Source organism: Athalia rosae, chromosome 7, assembly GCF_917208135.1.
Source record: "Athalia rosae chromosome 7, iyAthRosa1.1, whole genome shotgun sequence".
NCBI classification, from domain to species: Eukaryota; Metazoa; Arthropoda; class Insecta; order Hymenoptera; family Athaliidae; genus Athalia; species Athalia rosae.
This window is the reverse complement of record NC_064032.1, coordinates 2,666,004-2,687,286: the sequence shown is the minus strand read 5'-3', so window position 1 is coordinate 2,687,286 and position 21,283 is coordinate 2,666,004. Positions and strand designations below refer to the sequence as shown.

The following is a 21,283-nucleotide window of genomic DNA, read 5'->3' as shown; positions in this document are numbered from 1 at the left end:
CAAAGTCGACGTGTTAAGGAAAATAAAATCGGCGCAGCGTCGCGATCGCCGCCAAACCGGATGAAACTTTATTACACCCCCTCCCCCCTCGACCCCCCTGTGCGTGTATTCGCACAGGGGTGTTCGTTCGCCGGTTCAACGAAAGGAGAAACCGAATCGAATCAAAATGGACGATCTGAAATTCGAAAAAAAAAGAGATCACAAAAAATATCTAATGTTGCGACTGCACGCCTAGAATTTTAGTCGCTATAATATGCGTATGGGTACGGTACATATGTACGGATATCTAGGCGGTATACAGACGAACTATGTATCTGTGATATGTGATGCGGCAAATGCAGTGAGCCGAAAATAACGTATTCGAAAATGGATGGGATTTATCACATACAATTTCCATAAGCAGGAAATATGACGCAAATTCAGAAGAGCGTTTGCAGTATATGGACGTATCTATGTATATATATATATATATATAAAAATGAAATAAAAGAGCCGAAAAATGTAAAGAGAAAAAAAGTGAAAAAGCATCGACAAAATAAAATTTTCGCGGTCTCTCCTCCCGTTTTATTTATTGATACGATATAATAGCTACGACCAACGTACATATAGCTCCGGGCTTCTGATATTTTATTAGATACAATATGTAAAAGGCAAAAAAAAAGGGATCCACATACATTATACACACGTAGTTACGAACGTACGTATTGTACATGCGTAAAAATTTTTTTACACGTATTTATTTATATCGTGTTTGTGGAGAGAAGAAAAAAGAGAAAAAAAAAAGCAAACGGTAACCACCCCTGCGAGACATCAACGTTACATATGAAAGCTACTTGAATATTCACTCGGAACACGACGAAGGAAAAGTAGAAAAAAAATGGTGACAAAAAAGAAGAAAAAAAAAAAAATGATTCACCACATTTTTCGATGTCGTATCATAACCCAGATGTGGGAATACGGGAATTGGTGGTGTAACGTTAATGGGTGACGTACGCGTCAAGGTATGATAATTAAATTTTAAAACGAGACTGGGAATATAATTTACACGTAGGATTTGCATAAATCCGTTTTATCCGCGTACGGGTGGACGGGTATAGGTATAGGCGTGTAATACGAAATAAAACTTGTCCGACAATTAGATCCCGAATATCATTAATTAGCAGCTATTCAAATTAGAGGGTTATCATTGAAAAAAGCTAATGGTCATAACAATAATTGGTTTTTCTTATAATCATTCAATGATAGAACCCGAAATATGATTATAAATAATATCCACGAAAAATCGCGACCCGGTGCAATCCCGCTATTTTTCATTCTTTCATCTCCGCCACCTACTTCCTCGCGAAATTTCGTTCCCGATTTTTTCTCTCTCACCAGTTTTTTTCGTTTTTTCTTTTTTTTTTTCTTCCATTCTGTTCAATCTTTTTATTCTCCATTTTCATATCGTTTTCTGCACACGGGCGAAAATGTAATCCTAGCCGTGTGTACAGGTGCTAAAAACTTTACCACCTTGTAGTACGAAAATTTTTGAAAGGAGAGAAAAAAAAAAAAATCGTTTACATTCGCGGTGCGAATAACGCAAAATGAATTGAAAAGTGGAAAAAAAAAGGAAAAGAAATTAAAAAAGAGGAAGAATAAAAGGTAGATATTTCGGTTTCCAAGAGCACTTCAATTCCATTAGTACGAGTAAATCGTGTACACATTGCAGCAGCAACAATTCTCTTTCTTTTCTCCCCTTTTTCTCATTTCTCGGTTTTTCCTTCTCTCTTTATTCCCTTTTTGTTTGTTCTTCGATTCTTTTTTTTATCGTTTTTCATTTTTCACATCCACATCAAAGCGGTCTCTGTGTAGTCGACAAACATTTTAGCCGGGGATGTCCGACATGGGATAGGTAAGAGCGAAGGAAAATACGTGTACATCGTTATCGTCGATTTTTTGGTATTTAAAATTGTAGATAAATGACGTCTCAGATACGAGATAAAAAATGGAGGAGAAGAACCTCGTTTCATATCGTACATACGTACGTAACGTACGCCATGTACATCGAAAGAGACCTTTTCAATCAAGACGAAAACCTCGCTGAGTCGGATTTAAATTTCTACCTACTTAATAACAGGATCGAAATAATTGTTATTCAATTTCTTCGTTACGCCGTACGGCCTCCCCGGCTGGAAGAAAATTTCTCCGCTTCAATATCTCTCCGTCTCTCTTCTCTCTCCGCCGTTTCTTTTTCCCCGGTCTCTAATTTTTTTTATCTCCCTTCCACGTTCTTCCGAGATTTCGCGGGGGGATTTCCTACCCTTCGCGCCTATTGAAAAACTATCTATCCAATGAAGAGATAAGAAATCGATGATAACGCTCGGCGAAGGACGCGCGAAATCCACCCCTCCCTCGGTCAAAAAATCTTCCGGATTTCGGGCCACCCCCTTTTCGCTTTTCCGTTCATTTCGGGGGGGGGGAGGGGAGGGGGGCACGTATTCGCTCAGAGGTGTCAGGAGAGATTTGGTTATTATTTGCCCGCTGTCGAGTTTCACTTACCCCTGAAAACGAAACAAAATTAATCCAACGCGAAACACTCGGGCGGGGCGAGCGAGCTTTCCTCCCTTTCTACATCGCGAGCCGTCTGAAGCCCTCCCATTTTCTACCCTTCATTCGCCCTTTTCTCCCTGTAACAAGTAAATCTGTTTACGCCGAGTCCCTTATTCTGACAAGTGCCTCGGCTGTATATTTTATAGAATACGTACGTATGTACGTTATTTTATATATTATTATTATTATTATTGTTATCGTCGTCGTCGTTATTATTGTACGGGGCACCCCGGGCCTACCGCTTGTTATTTATTATCCGATTGTCCCCGCGATGACAACCTCGTATCTGTCACGTGTACCTTCTTAATTCATTCGTACCTACAATTTTCGTCGACACTACCAGCGCAATGCCGGGTGAGAAAACGAGATACGTCCTCATTCTTTCTCCCTTAAAATTGATTTTTCATTTCATTTTTCCCTACCGATTCGAGCGATTAAAGAGGGTAATTTTTTCTTTCTCTTTTTCCATTTATACAGTCGCACGCACTTAGGTACAATGACTTTAATACGCAACTGTGTAACGAAATTGTAATTTTTTCAACTCAGCTGTGAGACAAAAACTTCGACGTTAAAAGTTTGCGAGAGTTGAGCGTATGGTAGATAGAAAAAAAAAAGAAAAAAAAGAAAAAGAAATTCTTTTTCCTTAAGATAAATATATGAAGCTAATCGAGTGAACGTAATTAAAACTCCTGCAGTTTTAATTTTTTCAAAAAAGAAACCGGACGATGTTGTAAAGCTGTGCATTTATTCTCGCGCAATTTCATGTACTTTTACCACACGTATGTATCATACTCGTACTCATATGTACGTATAACGAAGCGGTGAACGGAGAGCTTCCCTTGGGTAAAAACTGTTACGCATATTGCCGGGTGCGCGTGTAGGTATAACGTATACCCATGCAGCGTCGTGGGGGTGGTGGAAATTTCGACTTTTTATTAAGTGAGAAAGTTTCACCATACGTACGCGGTACACGGGTACGTGTACGGTCGGCGTATTACAGTGTGCGAAATGTGGACCTGGACCATCCCCCCCCCATTTTTCTCTACCCCCGTTTCTTTCTCTCTTTCTCTCTCCTCATTTCGTCCCCTGTATCCCCTTACGAAAACTATATCGTAACCTCTACAAAGTAGTCTAGAGAAAACGCCTAGATAACTCCGTGGAAAACTCCATTTTCTCACCCTTTTCTGCAGCAGCATCAGCAGCAGCAGCAGCAGCAGCGGGACCCACTTCCGCTCCCTGGGGAGAGAAATATTTTCCCGTCGCGTCTGGCTTGCAAACTACCGCGTATATAGGTATATACTTAAACAGGTATATCTGTACATTACACAGATATACACACGTACAGCACGGTGACCCCAAAAACGCACAGAGTTATTTTATTTTTCTTGAGACGGTAAAGTTTTCACGGTTTCGAAAAAGACTCCGGCCTTCCGGCTCATATTTATCTACGGACAAATATTTCCCCCCAGATTGGCAAAGTCCGTTTTAACGATTGATTTTGTCGAAGGAAAGAAAAAAAATCGTGTTACCAAAATTTTCAAATTCTACGTAACAAAAATCTACGTACAGATTTTTTAAATGGGTCACCGCAGCGAATCCCATCGGACAAAAATCCTTCGATCGACGAAATAAACAAAAAAGAAAGAACAAAAAAAAAATGGAAAGAAATTTCGAAAAAGGGAAACCAAAGAGAGAAAAATCTGTACCATACAAAAAACCGTGTAAGCGTATTTGAAAAAAAAACTGTCCATGTTTTTTTAAGAATTTTTTCAATGCTTGAGAAATGATACGGTAAGCTTTTTTACGTAAAACGAAATAAAAGAAAAATAGAAAACCTTTTTTTTTTTCTCCTTCTTGGATAAATTTTATGTAAAAATATAAAACGCGTAAGCTACTGTACACACATAATATTCTATGCAAAGCTTGAAAAACGCGGCCAGTCGATTCGCGTATGTAATAAAATACGTTAGGTACCGAGGTGGTTTTTGTGTGAAGAGTTTTTTTTTTTTTTTTCTCAAAATAAGAATCTCGTTAAAGAAAAGATACAAATTACAGTTTCGTTGTTTTTTTTTTTTATTACGTGAACGAATGTGTATCAGAAGTAGCAAAAATCCGAGAGACGTCGCGGAGTGGGTACGTGTGCGTTCATTACAGTTACGAGCGATAAAAGCAAGAGAAATGATAACGGGGGCTCAGGAGAAAGAGAGGAGAGATGGAGAAACCGGCGTTGGATAAAATGAGAGGGAAGATTTGTCTCCCGTAGTCGAGAACTTCCCTTAACGTAATATGAAATATTCCAGTTCGCTTTTGTCCTTCGTTTCTGAATACATCGAGACATTATGCGCGATATTCTCTACGCCGCCGGGCGAGTCGCTGAGACGCCGCCGAAGAAGAGGAGAGGAGAAGCGAAGGAAAGTGGCGAGTGGAGCGGCGAGGGAGTGAAAGGAGAGGGACGGAATCCGTAGTTCTTGGTTAGGGTGGAGTAACTGAGAGCCATTATATTTGTATAAATGCATGGGAGTATCTGACAGCTGTTGCAGACCCTTCTCCTTCGACTTTTCTTCCTCGTCTTCGTCTTTATCTTTTTCCGTCTCTCCGCTACGCCTCGGCTTTCCCCCCCCCCCCCCCCTACCCCTCCCCATCGCACTATCTCCTCCAACCGATTTATACACGTGTACCGTACGTGTGCTTATATTTTAGATAAAGTTGTGTAGAAAATTCGCAAGCTCTTCCCTCCTTCTCGCGAACTGAGGAAAACCAGGTTTTCGCATCAGCTCGCTTCTTCTCTTCGCTAACGCAACGTACGACGTACAACAACAACAACCGAGAAGAATGGGAGAAAACTGCTTTGAAAACTCTTCACTTAAGCTCGGCTTGAAATTAACGTTACTCCGAGAGAAAAAAAAAAAATTAAACAAATTTGCAAAAACGAAAAAAATAAATAAATAAATAACACGAGATGAATAAATCCCTTTGCCAAGGAATAAAAAAATCCCTCGAAGAAAAAATCGAAGATAGCGAGGAAGGAAAAAAAAATTAAAAAGTTTCGGTACGATACGTATGACCGAAATAATTTCACAGTTAAATGATACGTGCATGTACCGTGTATTTGCTCGAGTTGTTATGTATAAACATAAATTTTACGTACGTTTGACCGACCCTAAAATGCTTCCGTTTACGGTTACCTACCCCCACGTAAACGAATGTTACGAGGTCTCTTGAACGGAAAATTTGAACTCTTTCAGATCCCGGCAGCCCGGGTCCTAATTTACGTGCAAATACATGTACGGTGAATGAACGAAAAAGGAGAGGGAAAAAAAGAAGGAAATCAAAAAGAGGATAAATTCACGTAACCAAATTATGAACCGAGTTACACGAATTACGAACGTCTTTACAAATTACCCATGTACGTACCGATGGTATTTTCCATTTCGTTTTTTTTGTCAAATTTTTGTCAGAAATATCATCGTTAGGTATACGTAAAATTCATTTAGACAAGCTTCGGGCCAATTAAAATCAGTATCAATCCTCGCGGGAAAATTGTTAATATAATTAAAGCTCGAGGGTGATTAAAAAAAATAAAAATTCAACCGTTTACTGACCAATCCGACTGATATTCGTTAGGAAACGAAAAAATACAAAAAAAAAAAAAAGAAGAAGAAGTAAATGCTCGGTTTGCAAATACCACCTTTCTCCTCAAATTGATTTCGTTCTTTTATCTCCTCTTTTTTTTTCTTCGTTCGATTTTATTTTTTATTCCAAGAGGGCGAGAGAAATCTCGGGACAAAATAAGACCGAAGGGACGAGATGAGAAGAAAAAAGAACGAATTAGCAACTGAGTAGATTCTCTGAATAAATTTATAGATTCTCACCGACTCAAAACGTTTATCATTCGACTCAAAAAATGATCTGTACAACATGAGAAAAAAAATAAGACAAACCTTTCGAATTGAAAAAAATGATAATCGAACGAAACGTGGTATCGGAAAAAAAAGAATCTTACTTTTTTCGCACCATCTGCACCAATTTTCTCAAACTCTCGACGATCAAAGCTCGCGGTTAACGCAGGTATTTCAAGGGTCGAAATGAAGAGCAAATTCCACGCGTTTAATAAGGGAGAATAAAAAGCCAAAAAGACAAAAAAAAAAAAAAGGGAGAAAAAAAAACCAACCAGAGGGGCATGGGGGGTTGGGTTTTTAGCCGGAGCAAAACGGCTCTGTTAAAACGAACCCGCTACACAATGGAGTAATAAATATAATACGGTGGTCAAGCGTATAATGCTGTCTGCAGTATTCCGTCCGTATATACGTATATATGTGTACGTAATATACTCCTACACAGGTGTACATGTGGATACAGATATAGAAACTGGTGTGCGCAAAAATGTGTGCATACGAAAAGAGAAAAATCGGGGGTGGTTTCGGATTCCGTAAGCTTCAAGTCGCCCGTTAAGCGGTGCGGCAAAGCGCCGGATAAAAGATAAAAGAAAGTAGAAAAAAAAAAAATAAAAAAAAAGGCAAGAAAAATCGGAAACGAATGAGAAAAAGAAGAAGAAGAAAAAAAAAAAAAATACGGAGGGGATTTTTGCGGGCCGTAATCCTCGATAGACTCCCATGAGATTTTTGAAAAGCTTCGCTTCGCTAACTGCCCTTTATATATACATATATACGTATGGGTTTCGCTGGAATATATCCCATGTACCTTCCCGCCCTCTCTCCGTCCGAAGATAGGATAATGCGATATAGGTGTATTACCTATATATATATATATATGTATATAATTATGTACCTTTCTCAAGGCACTTTTACCCTGCCCTTCCCCCTGCCGCCCCCCGCAGATCGCTTTCTTCCGGTCCTCGGGGAGCAGTAATTTTTAAAATTGGAACATCCACCCCCCCCGAATTATTGCCCCTCCCCTCCGCGTTATTTCCCGCACACACATATATATGTATACGCGTCTACGTACATAGCTGAGTTTTATTGGCGCTAAAAAATTTCGCAGGATCAGGCGGATCGTTGAAAAAACATAAATTTCACACGTGAAATTTCGTTTACACTTTTTAGAAAAATTAATTAATATTCATTGTTTCGACTAGGCGGCACGCTGCATCGTACGATAGGTAAGTTCCGGTATAATAAAACCCAATCCAATTCCCGTGTTGAAAGTTTGGCCATTATAAAATCGATAAACGCATCGTCCTTCATTTTTCGATTTAATTGTTTTTTTTTTGTTTTCCATTTTCATTTTCGTTAGAAAATTTCAAATCAAAATTAACACCGCTGCTATCTTTTACGATTACTTTGACAGTACCATGTATAGAAACGCGAATAACACGAACGTACATACGTTTGGATTCTATAAAGCTATCGATAACAATTTTGATTTTTTTTCTACTTTCAACGTGCAGTCGATAAAATTTTATGGATCTAAAATAATTTTCGCTCTTTCATCGGTCGAATCCGCAACTGCGGATTTCACGTATAGTACATACACGTCTACGTCCGTCTGTCTGCCGGAGACTGATTTTTTTTTCTTTTTTTTTTCTCTTTCATTCGATTTTTATTTCCATTTTTTCTTTTTTTTTTTTTTGCCTCTCTCTGGAAGTCACCGCTCGTCACGAAAGCTCCTTTATGCCGCACCCTTAATGCTTCCTATAACAAACTCATCCCCGTCTCGTTCAAACCGTTACATTTACGACTCAATAAACAAGTACCTATACACACACGAAAAGGGAGAAAAAAAAAAAAGATAGACACGTAAAAAAAAGCAGGGAACGACTTCGTTTTCCATGGAGCGTCGCGGGTATTTCTTTTTTTTTTTTCATTTTTCCGATACGTGCCTGTACGTCCGTGGCAAAATGTCGCGTTGGGAGACATGAGAAATTTTTCGAGCTTTCGCCAAAAAGGAAAAAAAAATATACAGTGACGAATATTGAATCGAAAAATGCAGATGTATTGAACATCGCATCATTCTTATCGATCGGAGAAACTTTTTTTTCGATCCGAAAGAAATATTGAGTCCAAAATAAATTTGAAAATTTTGCTCCGTCGAAAGAAAAAAAAAAAGAAGGAATCTCTTCGTAGAGACAACGTCGTTTGAGATTGAAGAAAAAAAAAAGGAGAGGAACAATAATTTCGGGAGAGCGTGAGAGTCCGAAAGAAGATATGAAATCGTGGACGAAGATAGTCGAAGGAATTCGCGAATACGTTCAAAGATCCCCTTAAGGCTGAAATAAGAGCTGCGGACGAGGGTTAAGGGTGTGGTGGTTTAGGGGAGAAAACTAACGCTTCGCTGTCAGCGGGGGATGATCGTGGGGTCCCAGGGGTCAAATGAACAAGAAGATTTCCTACCGCAGTTCGGTTATCAGCATCGTTCGCGTTGCTTTTCGTTTGTAGACGTGTATAAGTAGCAGGGGTGGTGGTCGGTTGTACGTACGCTACATTTATTTTGGCTAATAAGACGCTGGCGGACTGAGCTACGAAAAGAAAGAGAATCGAGAAAACGAGAAAAGGAAAGAAAAAGAGAAAAACTCATTCTACGAGCCATCAGAAAAAAACTTCGCCGGATCGCTTCGCTCATATTCCTCTCCGCGTCGGAAAAATATGTTATACATTTATAGCTCCTTCCGAATCCACATCGTTCGCACGGAATAATCGGAATCGCTCGTGCCTAGCGGGGTGGGTTTTCTCGTTCACTCGGCATGCTGGTTCAGAATTTCCGGACCCCTACCTAATTTCCCTTCTTTTTTTTCCCTATTTATTTAAATATTTTATTCACATTATTTTCTCCAAAGATTTTAAACGTTGCTTGGTTTTTTTTAAAAGAGAAAACAAAAAGAATCGTCTCGTTTATGGCTCGCGGACGACGTCACCTCGTCTCGATTCGAAAGGGGGTTCGTTGAACTCCGCGCGTCAAAGAATGATAAGGCCGTTTCAAGATCGACAAACGATTTTGCATGACACTCGAGCCACGTCATTCCCCGTTGCATAAAGAAAAGTCTGACTTTGATGGCCCATAAATTCCACCCGCTTCTTCCCTTTTTATCATCATTCCTTACCGCCGCGTTGCATAATCTCGTGAAAGTATATAGTAGAAGAAAAAAGAAGATAGAAAAGAGAATGAGAATAGAAAAAAAAGAAAAAAAAAAACTTCGAGAACAAAAATCAGCCGTGTAACCCGCACCATAAATTAAGGGAGGTTTTCCGAGACAACCCTTTCTTTTCTCCAACTCTTCCTCGCGACGTTTGTCTTCGAAAAAGCACGAAAAAAATTTAAAAAAAAAAACAACAAAAAACAAAAAAAAGGAGAAAGAATTTCAGAAGTATTAAAAAGCTAAGTTTTTTTTTTCCTCCCCCCCCGATACCGATGACGCGGTGGGGTCGTAGTTTTCGGTTATGTCCGCTGTTTCCGAGGAAAGGGGGAGAAAAATGTGCGAGGTATAGCGGAGGGAAGGGGAAAGGGGAAATTTAAGGGTTGCGACACGTTTCCTCGTCACGTTTCAGGCTTCTGCTCTTTTCCCAATTCCACCCTCATACGCTCTATCGGCGCACTCTATGCCACACGTACTGGCTTTATGACACCTGTTTGCTGCCGACTATTTTCGATCCCTCTAATCCCAGGTAGATAGTACGAGAATATGAGGATATGTACCTTATATACAGTTATAATATCACGCCTTCCAACCCTTCGCACAGCTACTCACCCCCCCCGATATATACATTTTCAAACTATATGTACTCGCAATCTCCGTACACCTATGTACATACGTGTACATTCGCGTATAGAAATATGTACACACGTTTTATCTGAACCCTCGGACACTTTCAGACTCGCTTGATAACCTGAACTGAAAAATGAAAAAGAAAAAAAATGAAAAAGAGGTGACAAAAATTGACAAGTTTTTTGCACTTGACGTAAAATAGAGGAGAAATTTTTTTTAAAGAAATATCAATGTGTGTTGGATTTGATTTTCCGATTTAATTTTCTTTTTTCATTCTTCGAAAATATTCCTCGAGAAGGTTTGGAAAAATTTCAGTGCGACAGTGCGTAAGTTTATATCAAATATGACTACGAGTAGTTTTTTCTTTTTTTTCTTTTCTTTTTTTTTTTTTTGTAAGGGTGTTCCCATAGAACTCGCGGATAGCTAAAAGGGTGCTCGATACCTCACGTGTATGTAGGTGAATACGTGTACCCGTGTACATATTTTCGCATTGTACGTTGGTATACGTTACGCACACACACACATAGGTGTTATTGTACTCAAAAAGATGGCCGGGCGTCTTCGTCCAGTTATACCAAAGTACAAAAGACGTCGCATAATGTATATAATATAACAGCAGCCAGAGGGGAGGGTGGGTAGGGGACGAGGAAGAGAATAATAATGTGAAGGAAATAAGGGATGAAAGCGTTAGGTGTATCCGCACATTCTCCTATTTTCCACAGGTTATATGGAATTGTTGACACCCAACAAATCGTCGACCATCTTCGCGACTAAGAAACCATCGCCCTGCCACCCCCCTCCCAACCCCCAACCCCCGCATACACTCGTGGCTTACGTCGGTAGAGGGTGAAAGCTTTCTACGGGACGTACATAAATATAATCCACAGACAACGAAGCGGCACCCCGTTGACGGGGTACTTTCATTTCTCTGGTCGACGGTTTTTTTTCCCTTCCTTGCTTTTTATTTTCACTTTAAACTTTCGGATTTCTTTTTGTCACGGGTAAAATTTTCTTTCCGAACCGCGTGAAATGAAAGCGTGCACGCGTTCGCTCTACTTCCTGATTTTATTTATTTTTTTTTTCCACTCCTTTTCCCATGTGAAATTTCAACCGTTGGAAAAAGTGAAAAGTATTTTTGAGATTTTGACTTTTTCGTCGTTGAAAAAAAAAAAATTCGAATATCACGCGTCGTACGAATTCGTCGAAATTCACCCCTATTTTCGAGTCGGTTGTGTGTAAGTACGATTGTATGTAATACAAAAGTTTACGAGTTGCTTGAACGGGCGGTGCGCCTCGTAGAGTAAAATAGGGACGAATAAGGATAGAGGGAGGAAGAAAATTTACGCCACGGAAATTAGATAACGGCAATAAACATTCTTAATAGTCGGTAAAGTTCGCTACAAAATATAACTTCGTCGAAGTATATATATATAAGTTCGCGAGTACATACGTATAGAACGGCTAGATATCTCTATTATAACTTTTGCGAAATCCCATTACACGGATATTAGAAATCATCAATTTGAAACGAGAGAAATTAAACAAAAAAAAAAAAACAATTAACGTCGTTGCACTTAAAAGGCGCGAACTTTCTTCCCCAACGAACCTTCAAAGGGATGAATTAAAAAAAAAGAAGAAAAAAAATTAAGAACCGATGGAAAGAGAAGAGAGAAAATTTCGTTCTCAAAGATCCTTCTACCTCGCCCACTGGAGGAAAAAAGTTTCGGTGGATTACATAAAATGGAAAAACGAGAGAAAGTAGAAAAAAAGAATCACGATTAACCGAACACGTGTGTTAAATAATCGAACGACGTACGAAAGAAATTACGTGCAAAAAGAACAAAGCGAAAAGGGGATGGAAGAGTAAGATAAAGACGAAAAGGGAATAAAGTGAAAACGCAATCCATAAGCGAATCACGTTTAAAATAACCTTTTGAATACGAGTTCAGCAATCTCTGTCCCACTATCATTTCTCTTTTACATACGTACACGTACGTACCTACGTATACACATGTATATATGCGTACATAAAGCACCGGGCTATGTAATATTCCGTATATTTATGTACGTGTGTACATAGTGTTCTCAGGGAGTAGGTATGTGCTAGGTGACATATGTGCCTATCCCCGAGGTCCTGCAGGACCCCGCCGCAAGTAATTGATATAGTCCCATGGTCCGGTCCAGCCCACGTACAGGTGTTCGTCCCTCTGTACTATATTATCTACCACATACGTGGCGCACATACGTCTCTACACGTATACATATGTGTACAAAGTAGATATGAGTTATATAATATATATATATGAGCGCGTTTATACGGTTGAAAGGGAAGCCAGGGATCAATATTTCACCCCCCCCGCCGTGCAACTTGCACGAAACTACCCGTATAAATAAATATATATATATATATATATACATATATATTTGCACATACATGCATCTATGTATGTGGGTCCACTTTGCAGTATTATACGTTCGCATAAAACTGCACATACGTCGCTGTATAACTTGGGAATAATCGAATGTTAATTTCTTTCTCATTCCCTTTCTTTTTTTGGTCTTCTATTTTTCATTTCGATGAGATGAGGAAAAGTAACAGGTCTGCGAGTATCAATCCAAATCGACGATTAAAAAAAAAATTAAGAAAGCTAGCAAAAAAATAAAGAATTGGAAAGAACGTTTAAAAAATTGAACAAATATAACGTAAGGAGAGAAGGAATCGAAGGGAATATTGTATGCAAAGGTGTGCGAGATCGATGAGAAAAATTCATCTGCACATATACTCGTACCGTACGTAACATCCACGGTTATTCGAGATAATAATTTTTTTTTTTTTTTCCCCTACGTTTTTTCATTCAATTTTTTTCCACCTTTGTCCGGCAGACATATTTTTTATCGTTATGGTTTATAAAATTTACCGCATCAGATTAGTTTTTTGTTTTTATTTCCGTGAGCTTTTTGATTGAAAGGTACCCGCGCGATTGATTGCTTTTCACGATGCAATGGCTGGCTGGCTGGCTGGCTGGCTGCTGCTGCTGCAAGGCTGCAAGGCTGGAAATTTTTATATCGAATGCAATATGGGCCTGCAGAATTACTGGTGGCGCAGGTGCACCACCCGGGTGCAGGTTTGATGGATACAGGAACGTGTATTAAGGTGATGAATGGAACACGCTGCGAAAATGGAAAGAGCAAAAAAAATGCGATCTCTGGTTTTTTCTGGTTTTTTTTTTTTTTCTTTTCAAAGCGAAACAAAATTATGTGAAGTTTAATTAAGAGCGCGTTAATTGATTTCCCATCATAATTATTGAAAAAAAATATGAATCGACGAAGCGTATCGGCCATACGATCATTACAAATCCGAGCTACGACCGAAACCAATCGAAATATCTCAATTTTTGTCGTGCAAAAATTTCGCTTATTTTGGTTAATTTATGATTTAATTTTCATCTTTCTCTTCACTTTTTTCCGCACTTCTAAATTACAGAACTCGAAACTCCTTTCTCTATTACCTCGTGGAAAAAGGAAAAAAACATAAATAAATAAATAAATAAAGATGAAAAGGAAGAAAATATTTTTTGAAACGAGAGGAAACGAGTAAAGAAGAGTGAGAATTAGGGGCGCGGGTTTCGTGCTCGTTAAAAATATGGTCAGAATACGCGTACATGAAATTCATTTTTCATCAAGGTATACCTACGTATATGGTTGGAGATAAAAGAAAGAAAAAAAAAAAAAAAGGAGAAAGAAAGACAGAAAATTATCTAACGAATAACGTGGAGATAAAAAGGACAGGGAATAAAATTCACTTTTTTTTTTGTTCTCATGAATATGATAATCTGAAAAGGGCGTTGTTATATAATATAAACACGTCCTCATTCAAATTTATTTATCCCACTTTTTCCCAACCCTTTCCCTATTTTAATTCTTCACCGGAACGTGAAATCAATTCATCGGTTAAAAATAAAAACCCCTTTTTCCCTCGTAATTATTCAATTTCAATTTTTCAAAATTCATTAAAACACGAAGAGTATCAATTAAACGTCGACGAGAACAGATTTTCAGTCGAACATGTTATCCGATTATTCATTCGCTCTCATTTTTTTTATTTCTTTCGCTTCGCCGTTAATTGACTCCTTCGATTACACACTGGAACAAGATTAATTAACGAATCGAAAAAAACGATCCGATTCTTCACAAGCTCGCCCACAAAAAAGTCGCGTCGAATTTCTTTCGTGAAATAAAACAGAAATCAAGATCAACCAAAAAAAATCGACAAAAAATAAAAGACCAACCGTATCGAATCAATCGCCTAATTGTTGACGAACGACGAAAAAAATTGGGAAAAATCTTGTTCAATTGAGACTCGCGCGGTTGTTTTTTTTTCCGTGCAAAAATACGACGAGGTCGTGCTTCGCATACGACGTCGGAGCGGTTAGGATCGAAGATGAAAATTTTCGGGGGCGCAGACGGGAGGCTGCGATAAAGAGAAATACGCAGAGCGCGCGGAAGCGGGAGCCTCGAAGGATCGAAGGGCCGAGTGCCGCGGGGCGTAAGGGGGGGGGGGGGGGGGTTCGGAAGGGTTAACCTTAAGGTTTGACATGCAAATGAGTCATTGTTATTGTTATTACGGGCGAAAATCCTCCACTTCTGCGAGCCCTTGCATCGGCTTCGCGAAAGCTTAAGACGGTCGCGAAGGACGTACCGCGCGAATACGTCCCACGACGTACGTACCCACCCCCGGACACATATATACACCTCTCCCATTTAAATGATAATTACAAATATACGGATATACATACATATACATATATATATGTATTACACACACAACGTGTACACAGGGTATACTCGTCGTGGCGCGGCGGCGTAAAGCTCGTCGTCAGCCGTCAAGTTTGAACTTCGTTAAGTCCGTTACAACACCGACTGACATTGACTAACAATGAGAGGTGGTCCTCCGCGTTTCGAAGACGAGTGGTAATCTTCAAAGCTCTCCAACGAAATGCGAATATATTAATACGCCGGGCGCACGTACCTCCCCCCTCCCCCCACCCCCCGCCATTAAAATCCGTGCACCTCAATTCGGGTTCTCGTGATGATAATTTCAGGTTTTCCGATCTCGCTAAAATTTAGCGATGTTTAAAATTACAGAAATGAAATTCATCATCCCGAAACGAGAAAAGGTCGAGGGCGGGCGGCTGAGAGGCGGGAGAGTAAAAAATGAGGGGTGGTCGTTCATTAATTGCGTCGTTGATATATATATACGTGTGTACGGGGAGGAGGGGTCGGCAAAGTGCGATCTTAGCAGACGTCTCGTTTGATCTTGGCTTTGCTCCAACGGCAATCACACCGCGTGCGTACATATATGTACAAAGTACGTCCGTCTTTCGAGCTCGACTATACCACCCACACCGTAATCTACGTTATTCGCATACGTGTACACCTAGGACTGCGAGTATCAAAAATACGTGAGTTGTACAAAAATTTCAAAAACATTTTTCTCCACAAACCGAAGAAAAAAAAAAAGAAAAGAAAAAGAAAAAAGGAAAAATGGAGAAATGGAAAGAAACGCGGGAAAGAAGCGATACCGCAAGCCGTGCCGTGTGCATATGTAATACATAGAGCTAGGTACACGCGTTACATGATACCACCTACTTTGGAGAGCTTGCGCGCGTTTCACTGTACAGGTAAACCACCACCACCACCACCACCACCACCTTTCGCCATCATTTTTCCGCACAGTAGCCGTATGCATATATGAATACACATGAAATATATAGATATAAAAATTTTTTTCTACTCAACTTTTCTCTCCTTCTTTCCTTCTTTTTATTTTTTTATTTCTTTTATTTTTTTCGTTTCAACCGGTGCACGGGGTGAACTTTAACCCAGGTTTTGTTTGCGGACGTTTTGACATTTATACTGTATGTAATCCGACGATTTACAGCTGAACGGTGTCATTTATTTTCCCGCATCACCGACGTAACACTCTACATTTCTACGTACAGGTGTGCACGTTCGTACGTATACGCACGCACACACGTATATCACCCACCCATCCATGCACAAGGGTGCAGAGCTTTTGAACATTTGTCCGTCAGTGAATGTACACGTGTACGCATTGTATCACATAATAATTTTTTTGCCGCACGTTTTATCGTTTTATCGCCGAACATGAACAACGAACGAACGAACGAACGAAAAACAAAGAATCCAACGGGGATTATGTCGTACGTTTTTTGATAAGAAAAAAAAAAAAAAAAAGGAAAAAGGGAAAATCAGTTACCATTTCGAATGAGATTGAAATTTTTTCTCTCGTTTCGCAACGGGAAAGTTTTTTTCTGGCTCCCTGCATCTGCATCTTTTCTTTATTACTTTCCCATTTCTATACATCATCATTTTTTACCCCCTTCTCTACTTTTTCACGATTATTCGATAGCCCGATTATATAGTGACGAGCTCACCTTATGTAATGTCTGGTGTAAAACGCAAGAAAAACAAAAAAATCAAAGCAATTTGGCAAATTTTATAAACATCTCATTCTTGCTAAAAGAAAAAAAAAAAAAAACGAGTGAAAAGAGAGAGGAAAATAATTTGAATCAGGGATTCGACAAACGTTTGGTAAAAAATGAGAGAATATTTGATATTGCCGATGATAATGATTCGACGACGAGAGTTAAACGTCCCGTAAAACTACCTATGAGCTTTTGACGATCGAAGTGTGGGGGGTAATTAAATTAGCGGAGTATAATGAAATTTTCGGAAAAATTTCTACGGTTTATAAAGTAAAATTCGCGCTTATATTCCCCATAATTTCTAACGTTCGTTACGTAAGCTTCGGGGAATCGTCGGTTATAGGATTGCATCTGGCATAACCACCTTAATTACTAAACGCTTTTGTGCCGATAATCCCGTAGGAATGAAATCACTTAGATATTAACGAAGAATAATGGGGGGCGGCGATATTCGGGGTTTGGTAAGGGTTGTGGGATTTTGAACGCGTTATATTCCGCACTTAGAGCCAAATTACCATTTGATGGCACTTATACCGCCCGCTTCCTAGCGGTTTAATCATTCCGTCGCCCTACCCCACCCACCCAACCATCCCCCCTTCCTCGACGTCGCACGCGCACACACGTATCACCACGAACTTTTATCATCATCCGAATTCGTCAAAAATTGTCATTGACATGATCGTCCGTCGATCAATCGCAAAAATCATCTAAAAAAAAAATCCCGGCATCCCAAATTTTCTCGACGAAACACGGAGACTTTCTTCTCCTTGTTGTTTTTTTTTTTTTTCTTCTCGTTTCTTCGCTTTTACAGGAATTTTCGTCGCAGCCGGCAAATAATTAGGAGTTTTAACGGATGCAGAAAGTAACGGGAGAAGTAGCAGCTGCGGTATGCCCCGTGCTCGTTACACGGGTGGGTTTGGTAGCCGGGTGTTAAGTGCGGCGTATGTACTCACGTACGTACGTACACCTATGCATTAATACAATAGGCAGAGCGGTGGAGAGGATACGTGTATCCATTTTGCGGGATAAAAGGTACATACGTATGGTATTATTTGCGTCTGACGTAGCAGCAGCGGCGGCTCCCCCCTCCCCCCCCCCCCCCTTGTTCTCCTCGTGTGCGGTGTTAAGTTTTAGCCAACAAACGAAATCGCGCGAATGTTGTACGTACCGTACCCCAATACACGCTTGTAAGGGTCGGTACGTACACGCCGTGTAATATAAACGTTGCAACGCGTTATCGCAAATTTGCACCTGCGCGAATTTCGCCTCCCGTTGTATAGCGTGTATTCCGCGTGTACACCGTATGCGGCGTCATCGTGCATTCTCGCCTACCCGCATACTCTCGCCTATCGGTATATAATATATTTAGCCACCCACGCTAGCTCGGTGTTCCCCCCACAGCCGAAAATTAAGTGACGTTATCCGATGATATATCCCGTCTATACGCGACCGGATACACCCGTTTACATTATATGTATCGCGTGTATCGTATGATACAATTAAATGTTCAAGAACGATGTAAATCGGATTTCGAGTTCTTAGTTTCCAATTTTTTTTCTTTCCTTTTTTTTTTTTTGTTTCTTCCCTTGGATTTTCATTGCACGCAAAAATGAAAATATCAATTCATTTCGTGTGGATCGAAATTTCACGGAAAATAAGACATGGTTTTTTTGTCCAACCATTTTATCTGCGGAGACGGTGCAAATCGTTGAAATATTTCGTTAACAGGGATTACATCGACACGCGACGAGATCTTCGGGAAGGGAAAGAAAAAAAAAGGGCTTCGACAAATTTCGTGACAAAAACGAAAGAAATAACGTTCATCGAATTCTCAACGGTTCAACTACCGTACCACCGACGGTAATACTCGCGGAAATACACGGTATTTAATAATGGGCTCGACGATAGCGCGACGTTTGCGATTATAGGTACTTTATATAATCTCAATTGAGTGGCGATCGAGAGAGTGGAAAATATATGAAAAAGAATCGTAATATCGAAATAAGAGCAAAAAAGAAAAAAAGAAAAAGAAAAGAAAAAACGAACAGATAAAGAAAGTGGTGAAGGTAGAAAAGGTCGGGAAGAGAAAGAGGGAGGGGGGAGGACGAGAGTCGGGGATGCAGAGGGAGAGGACGGGGGAGGGTCAATAATCCATGATCCGCTCGGCTCGGGGCCCATTCAACGAACATGTAATTGGGATCAGCGCTTATCTGAAGCGCACACCGGTCCCCGTGCGCCCCCTCCCCCCCTTACTCTTCGGAGGTTTCGAAGTACCGCCGCCGCTGCTTCTGCTGCTTCTGCTGCTTCCACCGTCAGCCGACTTATACCACTTGACTCTTCTACTCGACACTCTCAGGTGCGAGTGGAGTGAAGGGGGCAAAAAAAGAGCCGAACAAAGGTAAAAAGGCGACGAGAAAAAGTAGGATAATTTTTAGAGAAGAAAAATAGCTCTCACAGATCGATTGCTATTACGCTAGGTAATCTACACCGCCACGATTGATCCGGGATATAAATCCGCTGTACCGTAATCCTCGGTGATTTTCTTCCCCGCTCTCGACCTTCGCTTCCTTCGGCCCGTCGATGTGATTTTATGAAAATTCCGGCCGATCAATTTAACCGGAAAACGAAGAGAGGAACAAAAAACAAAAAAACAAAAAAAAAAAAAGAAACTATGAAAAACTGCGGGTAATAAAAATTAAAAAAACGCGTCGAAAAGGTCCTGTACGAACGGGATCCTTCCGGATAACTTTTTGACCAAAATTTGGAAAAAAATCGAATTTCATTTTCGTTAGTCAGGACTTTATTACAGGCCGCCATCCGCATAGAGTTCTTTCTGACGTGTTTCCTCGAAAAAGGTCCGAATTTTATTTCGTACATCTTAGCATCGCGAACTCCAGGGGACTCGGTATGTGCATATATGTATGTACAAGGTACATGGTCGGGTAATGTACCTACACGTCCGTAATATGCACATTTGAAATGTATGGAGAGAGAGAGAGAGGGAGAGAGAGAGAGGGATGGTTAAAGTTTGCCGAGGCAACGGTACAGCGGTAACGGTAACGGAAAGCAGAAGCAGAAGCAGAAGCAGAAGCAGAAGCAGAAGCAGCAGCAGCAGCAAAAGCGGGAGCTAGGAGATTACTTAGAAGGCGTATGACGCGGTGTGTTTCAGAGGGACCAACCTTCGACGTGCCAATATCAAACGTGACGGTCTCCGTGGGACGGGAAGCGGTGCTGGATTGCGTCGTCGAAAACCTTTCCACCTACAAGGTAAGCTGTCTGCTTACGTAGTCCTCCTCCTTGATTCCACCGAAGCTACCCCATTTCACCGCTCAAACTCTTCGCTTCAATGACGAAAAAAATAAATAAAATGAAATGGAAACGAAAAAATTAAAATAAGAAACCTGGAGATACAGCAAAGATTCGAAAAACTACCATCGATTTCGGTCACGGTTTTTACAATTCCTATTACCAGTTTCCCATATCGTATACGTATATGTCTGCCTAATTTTATTTCTTTCGAAATTCTTTGAAATTGTTTTTTTTTTTTTTTTCTGTCTCGCATATTTCGTTCTTTCTTATCCAATTCCGATTCCGCGAGCTCGGCTTATCTCGAGCTTTTATATCGTACTCGTATTATACGGGGTAGCTACGTATTTCTCTTCTTATTATTCCAATTTCGGACGAATACCGCTCCAAGAGTTTCGAAATAGATATTTTTCCAAAGATTATCTAAATATTTTCCGAATCCACAATCATTACCGTCATTATTACTACGCGGACCAGGTGTACAAACAGGTGATGAATTTTACCCGAGGCTAGTTTCGTTCCATCTTACCGAGCTTAACAATTTTCCAGAAAGGGAAAGAAGAGCGAAATTAGCTCAAAAACGAGCTGTGGGGGCTGAGGAAGCTATTTTTTTTACTTTACGTTTCTCTTCCTTCTTTTCCTTTTTTTCTTTTTTTTTTTTTTTTTCGAGGGTCCAAGGAGGCTCGGGGCTGGTATAAGATGCAGAAGGCGTCGGTAGCGGCGGGCGGGGGAGTGGGAGGCAAGAAGGAAGCTTACGACGTGAAGTCTGAAGGTTCAAAAGGAGGGTGAAATCGCGCGTAAACATATTTTATTACATTATTATATCTCCGTGGAATTGAAAAATGTTATAGCCCTCGAGGAGAGTTTACTGTGACGGGGCAAAGGGGGGGGGGGGGGGGGAGAGAGGAGAGCGATAGGGGGATTAAAGGGAGAGGTGGCGTCGGAGTTTGAAAAATAAAACAAATAAAAATGAAGATAATTATTTTTTTTTTTTTTTTTTCTACCCTCAAGAAATAACGATAATCACCAGGTGAGATACGAGGCGGGGTAGAAAAAAGAATCGAGCAAAATTCGCGAAAACAGAAGTCGGTTCCTTTTCATTTTGGGGAAAAAAAAAATTTGCAGTGTCTCAAAGTGCGGACGCAGAAGAAAGAGAAGA

General features: G+C 40.2%; 1 protein-coding gene across 2 annotated transcripts in view; it reads left to right on the top strand.

Annotated features, from left to right (window-relative positions):
- The window catches only part of LOC105684948 (neurotrimin-like), an 85,505-nt gene that overhangs the window by 38,257 nt on the left and 25,965 nt on the right, over window positions 1-21,283 (top strand). For both annotated transcript variants that reach the window (XM_048657981.1, XM_048657980.1), the window contains exon 2: window positions 19,988-20,085. In XM_048657981.1, the coding sequence (XP_048513938.1) occupies window positions 19,988-20,085 (98 nt within the window). The remainder of the gene's footprint in view (window positions 1-19,987; window positions 20,086-21,283) is intronic.